Source organism: Orbicella faveolata, unplaced genomic scaffold, assembly GCF_042242905.1.
Source record: "Orbicella faveolata isolate gen_17 unplaced genomic scaffold, um_ofav_v1 contig_14, whole genome shotgun sequence".
NCBI classification, from domain to species: Eukaryota; Metazoa; Cnidaria; class Anthozoa; order Scleractinia; family Merulinidae; genus Orbicella; species Orbicella faveolata.
Genome location: NW_028301541.1, coordinates 17487501 through 17503469, shown reverse-complemented (window position 1 = coordinate 17503469; position 15969 = coordinate 17487501). Strand labels below are relative to the sequence as shown.

Below are 15969 nucleotides of genomic sequence, written 5' to 3'. Positions count from 1 at the left end.
TCACTTTCCCAAATTTTATGAATAAAAACTCGCAAAATGGCCTAGGGGAAAGAATTTTATTTTAATAATTCAGCCTTATGTGCCGATTTAAGATAAAAATCGCTTTTAAAAAAACATAAATATGAAACAAATATAACAGATGTTTATTGATGGTCCCGGCCCTTGCCCGCCACGAAACAGAATTCACGATCAACTGAAATTAAACAGAGAATCAACAAGGTGTCGAAACAATTTAATTTTGTCCGCGTTAATCTAGTGAATTTTTCCCATATGCTTTCACGAAGGGCCACTTTAAGATCTTTTATAATTATGTATTTCAAAATTCTGGTTATGTTTTTAGTTCTGCCATATATTGTCAAGGAGGGCTACTTTAATATCTTTAAATATTTATTAGCAAAAATATTCCTGAAGGAAAACCTTTATAGCTGCCAAGGTAAGGGTAAAAAACTAGCTTTAATGTTAATCGCCATTTGCTAAGTGCTTGGAAGTCAGTCTCGCGTGCATTGAAAAGGACGAAACAAATAAAAAATAACGACAAAATTGCCTCAATGTGTCCAGACCTTTTCGTCTCGTTAAAATTAAGTGATTATTTTAGACCGAAACGTCAGTAACTCGTAATCGAAAATTATAGTTAAAACCACAATTCATCTTAAAATAGTTTCCGATATGTGACAACCTAGGTTGATCTGATGCGGACAAGTGGCAATGCAATATTTCGTGTAGTTAATTCGCTTTTTTCCCAGAGAAAAATGTTTCCTGGATGCGTGTTGTTTTTCTTTAAGCCAGTCCAATTAAGCATCTCATTTAACTCAATTGTCCTTACCAGTTTAGAAATTTTCTAAAACAGCCGGCATTCGAGCCCATCTTGCATCACTTTCATTGGTTAACAAAATGCGTTGCATTTTAAAATGTGTCAGGTGTGAGCACTCCTTTGAAATGTGATATTCTAAACAAAAATTATGCTTTGTATAACAAATTAACTGAAAACGTCGTTCGCTCAACAGCTCTGTTTTCAGATGATTGAGTTTGTGAATCACTTTTTCTCTTAATTGGGAGACAGAGAACAATTTTCTAACGGCGCAAGGAAGAATAATATCTGGAACATTTACAGATGGTAAGCTACCTCGTCATCTCGTCAACTGAATAATTACACTAATCTATAATCAGTTTTTACATACCCCGTTGTTTAACCACTTGTTGATGAAAATAAGCTTTGGTAGTAAACCAGTTCATATAATAATCACAATTTTCAAAAAACGTTTAAAAGCACAGGTAGATCAGAAATTTTATCGGTTGTCAAAGCAGGCTATAAGGCGGGCAGCAAGCCATAACATTGTTTTGTCGATAGCAGAGGCAAATAACATTGTCTCTTTAGCTCACAATTTTTTCATGTTTTGCAAGTAGGTAACAATTTTTGATTGTACTGTCACACTCAGAGCAAGTTATATTTTAATTATTATAAATCAATCACGTAACAGGGCCAAAAAAATAATTTTACATTTACGTTTTGTGCCAAAACTTCCAGTATATGGTGCCCATTGTGTACACGACTGAATAATAACTGCCGTATAAACCTGATGGAAGAAAATAACTTTATCTAGAAAACAAATACAGCGAAAAGCTTTTTTCAATTACCAAGAGTTCGTGATCCTTGCCTAAACGCGGAGATCCGTCTTGCATAATGCTGTTTATTGTTTCAAAGGAAAACCGCACTGTCATCGCAACAGATGGTAAGGAGAAAATCATACTTTAAAATTGATCACGAAAAGACCAAACAAAATTTTATCAAAACAATTTTTGTCAGAAGCCTATAATATGATGTAGGGCTTATGTTTTTATTGAATGGTCTCATTGCAACCAAAAGGATAAAAGAAAGTAAAAAAATTATTCTAATTGTGATCCCCTAAAAAATGGTTACAGTTTATGGGAGATTTGTAATTTCCGCGGGCTAATTTTACTTGCAACGGAAAAAAGTTCACTTAATGCGCATTTTTTTTTTTAAAGAAATAACAGACAGACTCATCCACAACTCACAGTCGAGGATTTTGTCTCGATGTGGCATAAACACTACTTTTTTTGAGGCACTCTCGCCACTTGTCCGTAGATTACAAGCTAAAGAACTGACCGTGTCAAATCCTAAAAAAATCGAGACTTTGAGTCGACATTTTGAGAGAGCATTTGTACCCTGTTTATTTAGACGGGTGAAAACAGAGACAGAGGTCGTTAAATGGGTCGGGAATGAAATAGTCGAGTTTGTTAGCTTTTTCTCAAGTGTCATATCGTGTACGAAGCACAAGCGTGTAAACAAAAGAAAATTGTGTGAACGGAAAAACGTTTTTTATGTTTTTGTCTCAAACGAAAATGGAAATGTTTAAAATAAACGCGCTTTCATCGCAGAGGCCTAGAAACAGAAATACAGCGGAACCTAGATTTGACGAACCTCTATGCAACGAAGTCCACAGCATAACGAATGATATCCCTCGCCCCAGTAATAGTAACACAATGTATATGGAAAAGAACCCCGATACAAGGAAACCTCGCTATATATAGCAAACATATTTTGCTAGTCCCTTGGTCCTTTGTTAGATCGAGGTTCCACTGTAGTGGCAAAAATTTGCATCACGTGGTACGTTGGTCTGTATCACGTGATCAAACCAGGCACACCCAGATAACAAACTATTCACGTAGTACAGAGAACGAGCAATTTGATTACTTTACAATGATGCTTAAGTCACGATTTTTATGTTTGAATCGTTAATGTTAAGACGGCGAAATGAAGTAATTTAACATTTCAAACTGGGACCTTATTCTGAGAAGTGTCTTAGTGTTAGTGTTCGCGGCGCAAACTTCTTGAACTTGTTGGAAACTGGACCAAACGAAATTGAAGACTGCGTTTAGTTACAAAGCGAAGTCAAGCACAAAATAATCGAGAGTTGAATGCAGTACTTAAAAACCATCTTCATTTCTCGCGGTTTATCAAAAGAACAAAGTATATTAATTACTGCATGTCAATTCAAATATTTACACAGATGTCTCCGTACTATTAACTTCTTTTTTTCTTAAGATGCAGTAGTCGTTAATTAATCTTGGTGTCTAGATAGCTTTTTTTGTCAACGATGCAGTCACTTCAAACTGAAGTGGTCGCGACGTCTCGTCTGCTCACTGATGGTCTCCAAGTCATGTTGTGTCTCATCATTTGTGCCGATTTTCATTATAACTAGATAGCTGTTTCTTCCTGGGTCCGAATGGGTCATAAGAACTCTTAAACGTGATGGCTTTAAATACATATTTAAGTAAGATTAAAGTAGAAAACACTACTTTTGATTGTAGGTGAGGTCAACACTTCAACATTTTCTCTTTAATATCGCTTACACATCACATTTAGCTTGAGTATGAGTATACGTTCTCAAGGGGAGGACATAGAGGAAGAATTTCCTCGTTCCCAGTCGCCCGCGCGATAGTAAAAAGTATAATAAGCTAGTAAGGAGGGGCGCAAGGAATCATGGTGAGGAGAGGAAATCTCTACTTTTCTCTCTCCCATCGCTCCCCGCGCTCGCATTCCTTACCCACTACCAGCTCCCGCTCGCGCTTTCTTGCTCACCCCCCGTCTCCCACTCACTCTTTGCGCTAAGAAAAATAAGGCTGTATGCGGAGGAAGAGATATGGGAAGAGGAAGGAAGGGAGAAAAGCCTGACTCAAAGGCATTCATTGGCTTGTGTTGAGCGTCCAAATTCTGGTGGACGACGCAATGATTGGATAACACAAAAGAGCTTCTTTCGTCCGGCTACACCTTTTTCCCTCCTCTCTGTTCCGAAGAGCGTCAGAAGAGCGTCATATTCAGTTTATGTGATATTTCATTTCATGTTACATTTGGATGGCTAAATGACAAGAAGTTAACTTATACTTTTTTGAAATTACCTATGACTGAAAGTCTGATATCAAGACATAAGACTGTGAAAAAAGGTAGTGAGATGAAAAAAGAGAAACTACATAAAATAATATTTATAGACTTTAAGAGTAACGATTTGTGCTTTTTTCTCCAGCTGACCACAAGCAAGTAGCAAACTAGCTACGAAATACAGACAGTACTTAGATCTATCTATATTGCACGGAACTTGTAATTTCTCTTTAAGACTTTTTTTTTGTTTGTTTGTTTGTTTTTTTTGTCAACAGGAAAAACTAACACAACAAGAAATCGAAGGTAAGTCAAATTGTGGCATTGTTTAATGCACGGCGAAATTTTATGGAAAATTGAAAAGGAAAAGTTGGCCAGCAAGACTTAGTTTTGCGGAACTTCTCCACCAATTTCAATGCTGTGTATGAAACCATAATACATAACCATCGTCTTGAACTGAAATTAAGCAGTACTTTCATGCGGTACTCAGTTTATTATGCTGTACAAGGTGGTTGTAACTTTTAAGTCTGTGGATGAAACCCAAGTGTGTGACCATTCAAATGAAAGCTATTGAGCAGTACTTTCATGTGGTACTGTTAATTATGCTGTACAGGGTGGTTCTAACTTTAACGTCCGTAGACAAAACCCAATAAGTGACAATTCAAATGAAAGCTATTGGGAAGTATTCGCACAAACCACACAAACTTTTCTGTTTTTCATGTAAATGTGAATTAGTTATCTTTACACGACAAAAGCAGCGAGGTCTTTAGCAAAGCAAGGTCACTTCCAGCCTCGCTGCCATTCAAAGGCCAGGTCACTGAGCAGACAACTGTAAAATAGTCTATTGCGACAAAAAGGTAGTCAAACTACACATTGTTTGTATCTTTTCTTTCGCTTCAGAATATGTTGAGGCTTTTAAATGCTTTGACTTGAACGAAAATGGTCACTTATCTACAAAGGAACTCAAATGCGCTATGCGCATGCTCGGATTGAATCCGACTGCCCTGGAAGTACAGGAACTCGTCAATGGATTGGACTACGAAGGTAAGAGAGGCCGGAATGATAATATTAAAGGAGAGGTCGCGAAAGACTGAGCAGAGAGAGTTCGGTCGTAAAAGTAAAACCAAAAAAAAAAAAAGCCCGTGCGTAGTCGTATATACCTTTCATTATATTCTAATTCGCTGCCCCGCTCAACCGAATATAAAACATTTATCATGTAATAAGGAACCACTTGTGGGGTGTGTCAACACGAGCCGTGTATAACCCTCTCTATTATATATATGTCTTATCGATCAAAATTACATAGAATAATCAACAATGAAAGCGCAAAATAACAAACACTAAAACTAAAACTGATCAATAACACGTAGTGTATAGTATAAAGTTTACAACAATCCGAACATAAGCTAGTATAATGTAATTACAAAACATGTAAAGCCAGTACTTGAAAATACTAATCGAATTTAGTCAATGGGTATTTAATTTAGAGGGCAAAGAGGCGCTCGTATGACTCGAATGAATACAAATGAAGACAACGCAATATATATACCGACGCAGAAGTGTCGCATAACACCCAAAAAGAGGTTACGTAACCCATGATAAATACATCTATTTTTCCCACTTTTCTGATGTTGAGTAATCAACGACCATTAAATTCCATTGCTTTAAAGCCGATAGTATCTCGTCTGAAGGTCAACTATTTTGTGGGTGGGTATAACCTCATTTTCCTCATTTTTTCTGGCGTAAATATTCATCATTTCGCCATTAACAATTCAGTCTAGGGTTTCATATCCCTAACATGATTTTGACGTTCCCTCTTTCGATTGTGCTTACATGTAATTATAGTACATATGCGCCAAAGTTGTATGCCGTTAAGTGTGTTCTTTTCTTTTGCAGAATTAGAAGACATGAAAATGAAGAAAAAAAATGAAACAGGAACCGGTGAATTATGGAAGAATAACGGCTTTCCGATATGTAAGACGATAGTAAGATTTGCGCTATATAAGCAGCATCCATCGTTCTTTCTTTCGTTCGTTCTTTCCTTCGTTTGTTCGTTCCTTCGGTGGTTCGTTCGGTCGCTCATTTGTTCATTCGTTCATTCATTCGGTCATTTTCATTTTGGTTCATTCGCCCAATCATCTGGCCGTGAATGCAGACTTTTTCATGAGTCTTTCAGACGCATAAATTGAAGTTGTTTAGCTCATGTGACGTTTAATCCGTTTTTTATACATTTAATTTTATAAAATCTTGACGTATAATTTTGCAAGCAGTGGTTGTGTTCTAATATAAACGCGGCTACCATATGTGCATAGTTTATACTGACGTCACACCGTTTTTTTCAAGAACTATTCAATGAACTTAAAATAATTTTCAAGGACAACTAAAAAATGTTCAAAGACTCCTTTTCCACAGAATCACATGTAAAATTTGTTTAGGTATGGGAGGGGGGGGGGGGGGGACACAAAGTACAAAAATACTACGGACCCTACTGAAGGCGGCATCACTCCCACTGTTAATGTTACGTACATAATAATCAATATACATCATAATAAAATCTCAGGCCCCATCCACACTACACCGGAGAAATTCGAAAACGGACGAGGTTTCACTCTGAAAACGTATCAAATGTTTTCCTTCCACACTACGCCGGAGAATTTGAAAACGCAACAATTACCGGTCATTTTGGATTTGGATTTGAAGAAAGCTCGAGCAGAGGCTGAGTATCATGATTGTCCCAACGTCATCGTTTTCGCAAAGCCAGCGTTTTCAAACTCCTCCGGTTTGAAGAGCGTTTGCGAAAATTGAAAAGCTCCGTTTTCGTGACGGATTAGTGTAGACGGTAGGCCTAACCGTAGAAATAAAGCTGCGTTTTGAAATTTCTCCGGCTCATGTGGACGCTGCCTAACACGAACAGATATGTAGAAAAATCACTAAGCAAAACTCATTTTAAAATTATATGAGCTTAAGGCATTTTTTCCTTTTACTTTTGAAGATGAAGGCACTGTTGATTTTAAAGAGTTCGTCAACGTGATGGAGAATTACAGAAGTCTGCGGCAAGACGATGAAGCCGCCATGTATTTTAAAGTATTCGATTCTGAGCACCGAGGCTATATTGAAGGGAAAGCTATCAAGCGATCCTTGCAGTTTTTGGATGATGTACCCAACAGCGAGATTGAGGAAATCGTGACGAAGATGAATCTTACGGATGATAAAAAAATCACTATCGAAGGTAACTATCTCCTATCTCCTTCCATAGATGAAGCTATGGTCGACCCCCTCCCCCTCAGGGGTGCACTCCCATATGCTGGAAAAGAACAGGGGTGCTCGTCATAACTTTTATGGGCTTTAAGCCGCTGTTTTAATATCTTTTAGGGTCCACAGGGGTCCACAGCCTTTTAGGGTATTGAGCGGAAAAAAAGTCAGTTTTTAGGTGTAACTTTTGCAGTAGCTTTGTTTCATTTCACAGACTAACGGTAACGAAGCTCTCCTGTAATCTTATTTGCAGAGTTTGCAGCCAACTTCCTTACACCGCTTATCTTGAAAGACTCGGAGGAAATGCTCTGATGCGCCTTGGTCGAAGGAAAAGAACATCTAAATGTTATTGAGCGTTAAAATAACTAAGGTTGAATTCAGGGTCCTTCCAGCATTTGATAGATCATGATTGCTAGTTAAGGCTGCTTTGTATCTTACTATCATTAACCTAACAAATGCTATTTGGATTCCGCGCAGGCGTGGCATGGCTCGTTCCCAGGGACTCTCATTCTCCCGCCCTTCCTCTCGCTGCGATAGAGCGGGAAGATAAGAGAACCTGGGAACGAAGTTGGGACTGGCTAAAATGGTGTCTCTTCACAGGGTATAGTGAGCAAGGAAAACATTGCAAAAGATGTAATTTCACTTGTTTTGAGGGTTGGCAAAGAAAACCATGTTTTTTAGCTTTTATCTCTTTTAAACAGCAAAGGCAGCAGGCATTATACTCTCATAAAATACTTCAGTTATTTGCTAACACTATAAATAAAACACTCGCCCGCGACCGTTCCTTTCTAAAATTCTCTCGTTTTCTCAAATTCATGTCATGTTTAATGATGGTATCATTTTGCATATGGTTTTTGACTTGGGTATAGGTAAAGCTTGCATGCCAGCCAAGTGGCCCATCAGGCCGGAGCTTATCCCGGTTTCTGTAGCATGAATTGACTAGGAGTATTTTTGCTCCACCCTGGATGGGATGCTAATACATCGCTGGGTTACCCCCAGCATTAAATTCGCTGGTACCCATTTATACACCTGGGTAGAAAGAGCTACTGCGAGAGTAAAGTGACAGCACAATGTCCCCGGCCAGGGCTCGAACCCGGACTGCTCGATCCGGAGTCGAGCGGACTAACCATGAGGTTTCTTTGGCTTAGAGTAGTTTACAATTAACCAAAGTAGTCATTCTGGACATCACAGAGGACACAGAAAATCCTGTGAACCAATGAAACAGTTACATGTAGCTGACGCAAAGCGCGGGAAAACGCGTGCGAGCGAGTCAATATTGGTTTTGGTTTCACTTCGATCAGATTTGATGAAACAGTGGTGCGAGTTTTTGGGGGCTAATCGTATGGCGTAGTAATGCAAAACAAAGTGACAACCGCTCTTTTTGCTAATTATAGAGTATGGTCTCTCTGAAGAGACCGTTGTTAAAACTTTTCTATGTTCAATTTGTTAGACCATTTTTGTAAACTTACATTTTAGGTGTACTCAATAAATCTATTTCTCTACCTTTGTTATAAAAAAAATAACAGATTTAAGAAGATTACCAGAAATAACACACCCGAACTTAAAATATTGTAAATAAAGTTCTGTTTGTTGTGTTTACACTCCTCAGGAATCTATATCTCTGTCAATCACGATGTTTTGTGAACATCGTGGTACAATTATATACTGCTGAGTTATTGACCAAACGTAAGGTCAATATGGTTGGATATTGGCTAAGTCGACGAGGTCCACAAACTCGCTTAAAATTAAAGGAACTAGGCCAATATCCAGTCATCTTGATTGAGCCACACGGCAGGATTTGGTTCATCTTGCCCGCTTGTAAAGTTACGACAGTCCATATAACATAATCAAAGCATTGTCCCGCATTCTTTGGAATTTTCCTGATTTTCCTCTAATAATCGAAACAAAAATATATGAAATACAATGATTACCTATAAGGTAAAAATCTTCAAAGAGGAAACAGTAATTATAATCTAAAGGAACAAGGACGCCAAGATTCGAGAAGATTGGCACGGATTACAAACCATATTTGGTCAAAATTCAGGCCAAATTTCTCAAAATGTCCCAGCAGTGACGCAACTTCTTTAATGCATCAGAAACGCGGGGGGTGGTGGACGGGAATACGACTGTTATCAATCCAGAATCGACCCCCTGCCATGTGATATCCTCCCGTTATAATTAAGTTATCTCGAGCATGAACACGCCATTAAACGAATAGTGTTCCTTAAGGGTTTATCATTGTTCTAGTTTCATCTTACTCTGATTGGTAACGATACCAAAAGCACTACTAAAATTTCTTACGTCTGAGATAAGTATCATTTTGGGATTCAGTTCTGCAGCTTAAATATTGTTGAGGATTAATTTTGAGATTTGCTCAGCTTCTTTGAACAATGTCAGATTAATTTAAAACTTAATACTAGCGGTGGATTAGACTCTATGAAATGACAGAAATAAAGACCTTACACGACTTTTAATCCTAGATAAACCTTATCGGCTTTCGAACAATCGTAGTGTGAGCGAAATTATTTGGTTTTGCAACCATACTTCATAATAATGTCGGCTAACTGAATTTCTAGACAATTTTGTCTGATATTTATCGAGTACTTACTGAGGTTAAAACATGATCGCTTGATTATCAAGAATTGGCGAACAAGGGAAATACAATGATTTATTTCAAGGGAACATGAGATATTGTTTGGATTAATTTGAGCGAACGAGGGATATCTCTTACAGTATGGAATTTGTTAGAGCGGAACAAGAGAAAAACATTAGAACTTTTCAGGAATGAAGGGAGCATGTATCCCCTTTGGCAGGTCCCCACCTTTGCTATGATGTAGTGGTTCGCATATTCGATTAGATTTTATTTACCGTAACTTCACGGACTGCGTAATTGTAATCACTTTTCTTGTTTTATCCGAGAAGATCCATTTTTTTTAACGGGACGACTTTGGTATTTTTGTGGCCATTTGAAATGAAGTGCGCGAAGAACAAACATTTGTTGGAAAACGCACAAAACGCATTTCGCGTAAGATGATGTTCTTCTGCATTTGTAAAAATAGCTGGAAAAGGTTTGCATCGGGCCAAGTGGTCCAAACCGCTAGAGCTTATACCAGTTTCTGTAGCATGAAGCGACTAGGAGTATTTCTACTCCTCGATCCCTGGATGGGATGCGATGAACTAGCATCCCATCCAGGGGGGAGTAGAAATACTCCTAGTCGCTTCATGCTACAGAAACCGGGATAAGCTCCGGCCTGGTGGGCCACTTGGCTCGTATGCAGACATTACCTTTTACCTACCCTGCCTGGATGGGACGCTTGTCCATCGCAGGGTTACTCCTCCGCATTAAAATCTCCAGTACCCATTTATACACCTAGGTGGAGAAAGGCACGATGAGAATAAAGTGTCTTGCCCAAAAACACAACACAATGTCCCTAACCAGATCTCAAACCCAGGCCTCTCGATCCGGAAGTAGAACCAAGTATATTTTACCAATCGTAAAGCCGCAGCCCGGGGGGAGGCTCCACCAGAGAAGGGTTCCTTTTTTTCAATTATAGATATATGAAAGGGGCACCTTTCCTGTCAAAATGGTATACATGTACAAAAGGGTAAGGAGTTGGACCTCAAGGCGGAGCATTCCCGTATAAAACTTTGTAGAGTTCCCCCCCCCCCCGGAAGCCTTGGCTTCTCCCAGAAACCCCTGTTAGTGTCAATGATTTTATGTTTATCTCCATAACATACAAAACGTCACTTTTCCTTGCAGAAGCTACAAAATATAACGTGTTACCTTTAATAGCGCGGTACGGTGACCACTACGACCACAATTAAAAACCACGATATTTTTCGCTGATGTCATCAGCACCTGTGTAGGTGAGCAAACCGACGAGTCCTTTTAATGACAAAAAGAAAATGAACATATATCCTTTTAGGAACTAGATATCAGACGCAAAAATTTTATTTGGGTGACTTTAAGTATATAGAATAATTATTTAATGGAGAATAAGTCTACAAGCCTACTTCTACCGCTTTATATTAATTGCACAATACATTTTTGTACAGCGCTCCGTTGGCAAATAATTTTTTGTCCGTGCAAGAAAGATTTAAGCGTCCCATTGCGCTTAGTGTGAATTCCACTAACGAGGAATCTCATTTTTCATGATTTGTTGGTGCAAAACGCATGCATTTGCCAAACGTTCTACAGGCACTTCCTGAAAAAAAAATACATATAGAAAGTTTCAGTGAAAAAATGCGACGCAAGGCGATATGTGCAACTTTCTGAACTTATTTACCGGGCAATACGGCTTAAGAGGTGTAAAGTTATTTCATGGTATTTATTAGGATATTTTTGTGCAAAAATTTACCCAATTAAAAATATTGGATTATATTAATTTTAGGAGTTGGTCCTATGGCAAAACCTAACCCACAACTTGCTGTGTCACACAAGATATGTGTTTTATTTTTTCTGATGTGACAGATAACTATAAAATAAGCAGTTATTTCCTCTGGCGGCAAGCACTTAAGGGCCTTCTAACCTTAGACGATAAATATTTTATTACTTTGAACTGGATCAAGGAGAGGTCCTTATGAAATGCGGATATTTAATAACCTTGGTTAAAGAACTTATGTAAATTTTGATTATCTCCTTTCTTCATTGCTTCCCTGTTAATTTATTTGTCAAATTATTTAACTGATGCGAAATGAACCTAATAGTTTACGTTTTATCTGTATTCATTTAGTATTCGCTCGAAATGAACGCCATATTCCCTGAATAGAAGTTATGATGGTATTTTAGCCATAAGCCGCGATTTCGCTGATAAAGCCGACGACAAAGCCATGATCATAAGTTAAAATTGAGATGCATCATTTAAGAGAGTTATTTTGCTAAGGAAGTTGCGTGGTTAGCTCCGATATTGCACAGCAAAAGGTAAGACAAGTCTCTTGATATTTGAAGCTTTGTAAATACAGAATTTACAACCGATACGATCAAGTAAAGTCGAACCTACTAACAATTCTGTTTACGAACGAAGTCGAGGCAAAAAAAGATGCCTTAAACTTATAATCTAGCGTTAAATTTTTAAGCATTACGAAGCTCGCTAGTTGTAGTAACATTATAATATAATGTAATCTTCAGAAAAAAATCGCAAAAAATTTCGTTTACTTAACATTGTAAATTGTAGCATGCGAAACGAATTTCTTTGGTAAAAATATCAGTAGAATCGTTGTTTAAAATTTTGCTAGCGAAACTATTATATATTTTGCCATGTGTTGGAGCTTATACATGCCGAAATCGTTTTTGTATCGCTTTTCGTAAGACCACAAATAATGCATGATATAAAATTAGAGCCGGTGTTTAAAAGTATAGAAGTGCAAAGTTTGGAATTTATTACATCTTCTAAACGTCACTTTCAGCGAGCAGGAAGTTTTCTATGTTTTGCTCTTGTTCTCGACCGAATAAAAGCCGTTGTAGATGAAGTTCAACTTCCTGTAGACAAATTGGAGACACAGCATTTAAGAAAAATTCCACACAGCCCTTCCCAAATATTTTATTATCACAACTAACGAAGCAGTATTTTCAATTACCCAATCAAATTGCGGAAGACGCCACTGTGCAAAGTAGTCTAAATAAACGTTATGGAACAGTTATTAAGATAAAATCGCTTTGATTGCTAAATAACGAGGCCAAATTTGAACAGGCAGGTATTATCTATGGCGTAGACTGTGCATGTCTATTTAAGGCCAAAACATTTGATTCAAAGAAAAACAGAATTACATTTTATACAGCCACATCAGATAATTTTTTTACATATTTTTACCTTGTTGGTAGTGTTTTTCTCGAGTAATTGTTGCAAAGCTGATGGTTCGCGACCGAAATTCAAAATTAGCGTAAAATATTGATGCTTAACCCATGAATTAAATTACCATTTTTCTGCTCTGCGCGTTGAGGATCTGAAGTAAAGATCGCGTAAATGCGATTGGCTCAACGAGGGCGGTCTGTATTTTCCATATCGACCGCGCTTGTGCGCGATGTCTAGTATTTTCAATGTATTTTCAAGCTTAGAAAAATCTTATCGACCAACCTTTTCTGGGTCAAACGTAGCCGAGACGACGGCCTATGGATAGGTTATTTTTTTCGATACAAGACTTCATAAATCTCAGTTTCTAATAGCTGTAGTTGTGTTCCTATCTACATTTACAGTGGGGTGATTTCTGCGATAGCCTGGGGTTTTCTTAATCAATTGCGTAGGATGATATTTAAGTAAACAATACGCAATGATTTTTCTTGAGAAAATTTTTCTGAAAGTCAAGATCTGTAACAGTTCGTACACATCCAAATTGTGAGACATCGGCTTCTTTGTGACCTCAGTTTGGCTCGAGTTACCTGATTTGCTATTTCAAATTCAGTAGCTGGCTCTGTTACTGTAGGACGTTACACTGCTGGTAACACATGCAGTAATAAGTCAAAACAAATATATTATTAGCCAATCAGATTAAGAGGTAAAGCCCAACCGTCTCATGCTTTAAGGAGGTTTGCCCGCTTATCACCAGCCAGATACTTTTACTTCCAGCTCTCAATGGTTTATTTTACATCAACTGTTGACGTCATTGCTGGCTTGGTAATCAAATTTATCACACCCCACACGGTCCCGCTGACGTAATAGCCGTATTTACCTGATGCGTGTACGTAGGTAAATACGAGACACACTCAAAAAAGAGAAAGGCTGTTCTGAGAGAAAATGTTAGTCACTTGATTACAATAGCCCATTTTCGAGTTGCCCTAAGCCTCTTTATCAAAGCGAGGCCTGGTGCACAACCATTCATATGAAAATGAGTTTAATTTGCATGTGAATGAAATCTCATTTTCATATGAAAGGATGGGCACCAAAACTAGCTTTGAGAAAGAAGCTAAAGGTAATTCGGAAATCGCCTATTGCAATGAAGTAATTTTCAGAGTAGTAGAGGAAGAAGAGATGTATATTCATTTTAAGATTACCAAGTGACCGAGTGGATATCGAAATTTGGAATTTTCTGGTGTTAACCGGGAACTCTGTGTTGTATCTTGGGATGGGTATCTTCCGAGTTTTTCGTTTTTCAATTTCTGGCACTAACTCTTGTTTCTTGTCTAATTAAATGCACCGATTTCTGATTCCATAGAATGAATACCGGTCGCTTTGCAAGAAGATGCTTAATGTTGCTGCTTTGTATGGTAGACTTTGGCAGTTGGTAAGTATGGTCAACATCTAACTTCCTTTTGATAATATCAATATTCAACAGTACATTATCAGGACATTATAAAATAAGAAACCTTATTGCGATAAAAAGACAAATTTTATTTAGAGCGTTTGTTTCTGCAAGTAATTTCAATTCTTTCACTGTAGTTTCATTTTGATTATGCTGTCACAATGAATAATAAACCATAAAGAAACAAGGATGGTTGAGGATGGAGAAGATTGGAAAATGGGAAAGTTGAGACAGAACGTTCGATAGTCCAACGCGCTATAATAAGGCCACCGCGCTTGCAACTTATCTAGTACATTGAAAATACTTTTTCAATCCCAAGGAATTTGGCCACACTCAATGTCCTTGCATGTTTCCTGAGTAACGTTTAATTCTCCCAAACTCAACAGTTTTCGTGACGCCTGGCAAGAAGTGTCGATTCCAGATCTCCTTAGACCTCGCCTTCGGCTTCGCCCACAGGAGATCTGGGACCGAGGTTAGATTGCGCATTTTAGCTACCTCCTGTTAGCATGGTATTTGGGACGGACCATTATTTTTGAAGGGGCTGGGGGTTGGGCAATGACCAAAAATGAATTCCTGCGTAACAGAAACTACTGAAAAAAAAGCAAGGGGACCTACTGTTGATCCCAGACGTTTGTTGAAATGGCTCTTTTTTTCAGGCCGTCGCACGTACATTTCTTTTCATCTGTGAAACCTTTCTTTCAAGTGATCACATGATGACAAATTTTATGATCGTTTGATAACTGAATCTCTGTCGTGGGGGAAGTGCTTCACACTTTGTTTGCAAGTTTGTTGAGTTTCGCACTTTCTAGAAGATTTCGACAGATGCAAAATCAATCGCATGGGTAAGATTTTACTCAAATTTGATACTTTTGAGAAATTTGCAACAGCTGTGCTGCAAACTGTTGCTATCCGCGCCAAGAAATTTTTGTCATCACGTGATCACTTTTTTTGAATCACGTGCATGAAACCAACGGTGCGTGAAACGGCTTGAAAAAAAAAAAAACATTTCAACAGACGTCTGGGATAAATAGTTTGAGACAAAAATCGAGCAAGTGGTTTTACCTATCCAGGTCCTGGGTTTTTTTGCTCTCTTTTGGCCACCCAAAACATCAAGCACAACTAAAGCTGAGAAAAACTCAATTGCCCAATCCACCACCCCCCACCGCCCCACGCCCTCAAAAAATCAATGATCCGTCCCTTAAAGTCTGACATTTACATGTCTTTGCTTTCATAACAGTAAAGAAGAAGCCGACATAGACAGGACAGAAATTGCCAACGGTACAGCCATTCTAAATGAGCGTCTTAGAGAACGAAATTATGATACAAACGCCAGGCCTGGCGCAGGAGAAGGTAACGCTATTAGTAACCCTTGCGTGACACCATAGGAAAAGATAAGTTGTATTCTGTTTAAAGGCGAGGATCTTCTTTAATAATAATATCATTAATATCCAGGGTAAACTTTAATGTGGAGGTAAATTTTAATGTGGAAGTCAACGGTAAAGTGTTCCACAGTTGATGAAAGCGTGAATATACAACCCCAAAAGAGAATGCCCCTTTTGTGACATTTCAAACAACATTTCTATTTA

General features: G+C 38.1%; 2 protein-coding genes across 4 annotated transcripts in view; both read left to right on the top strand.

Moving 5' to 3' along the window:
- The first annotated feature begins 906 nt into the window (after positions 1-906).
- Positions 907-8763, top strand: LOC110057313 (uncharacterized). Of its 2 annotated transcripts, XM_020763906.2 has the most exons (6): positions 910-1114; positions 4174-4201; positions 4796-4939; positions 5792-5869; positions 6888-7124; positions 7401-8763. In XM_020763906.2, exons 1-6 carry the CDS (start codon positions 1112-1114, stop codon positions 7457-7459), a joined length of 549 nt encoding a protein of 182 aa, XP_020619565.2. In that variant the 5' UTR covers positions 910-1111; the 3' UTR covers positions 7460-8763. The 2 variants fall into 2 exon arrangements, with proteins under 2 accessions (XP_089142912.1, XP_020619565.2); XM_089286786.1 differs by lacking the exon at positions 7401-8763 and having other exon boundaries at positions 907-1114; positions 6888-7375.
- Positions 8764-11891: 3128 nt separating this feature from the next.
- The window catches only part of LOC110057325 (glycine receptor subunit alpha-3-like), a 10868-nt gene continuing 6790 nt past the window's right edge, over positions 11892-15969 (top strand). The window contains exons 1-3 of one of the 2 annotated variants that reach the window (XM_089286785.1): positions 11892-12068; positions 14297-14365; positions 15621-15733. In XM_089286785.1, the coding sequence (XP_089142911.1) occupies positions 14298-14365; positions 15621-15733 (181 nt within the window). In that variant the 5' untranslated portion in view covers positions 11892-12068; position 14297. Of the gene's footprint in view, positions 12069-14217; positions 14366-15620; positions 15734-15969 lie in introns of those variants that run through there. The other variant, XM_020763919.2, reaches the window with a different exon arrangement.

Excerpts from the sequence above, each read along its gene's own strand:
- LOC110057313 (XM_089286786.1), top strand. Across the intron at positions 4,202-4,795 it reads AACACAACAAGAAATCGAAG|AATATGTTGAGGCTTTTAAA; the intron begins GTAAGTCAAATT and ends CTTTCGCTTCAG. Across the intron at positions 4,940-5,791 it reads CAATGGATTGGACTACGAAG|AATTAGAAGACATGAAAATG; the intron begins GTAAGAGAGGCC and ends TTTCTTTTGCAG.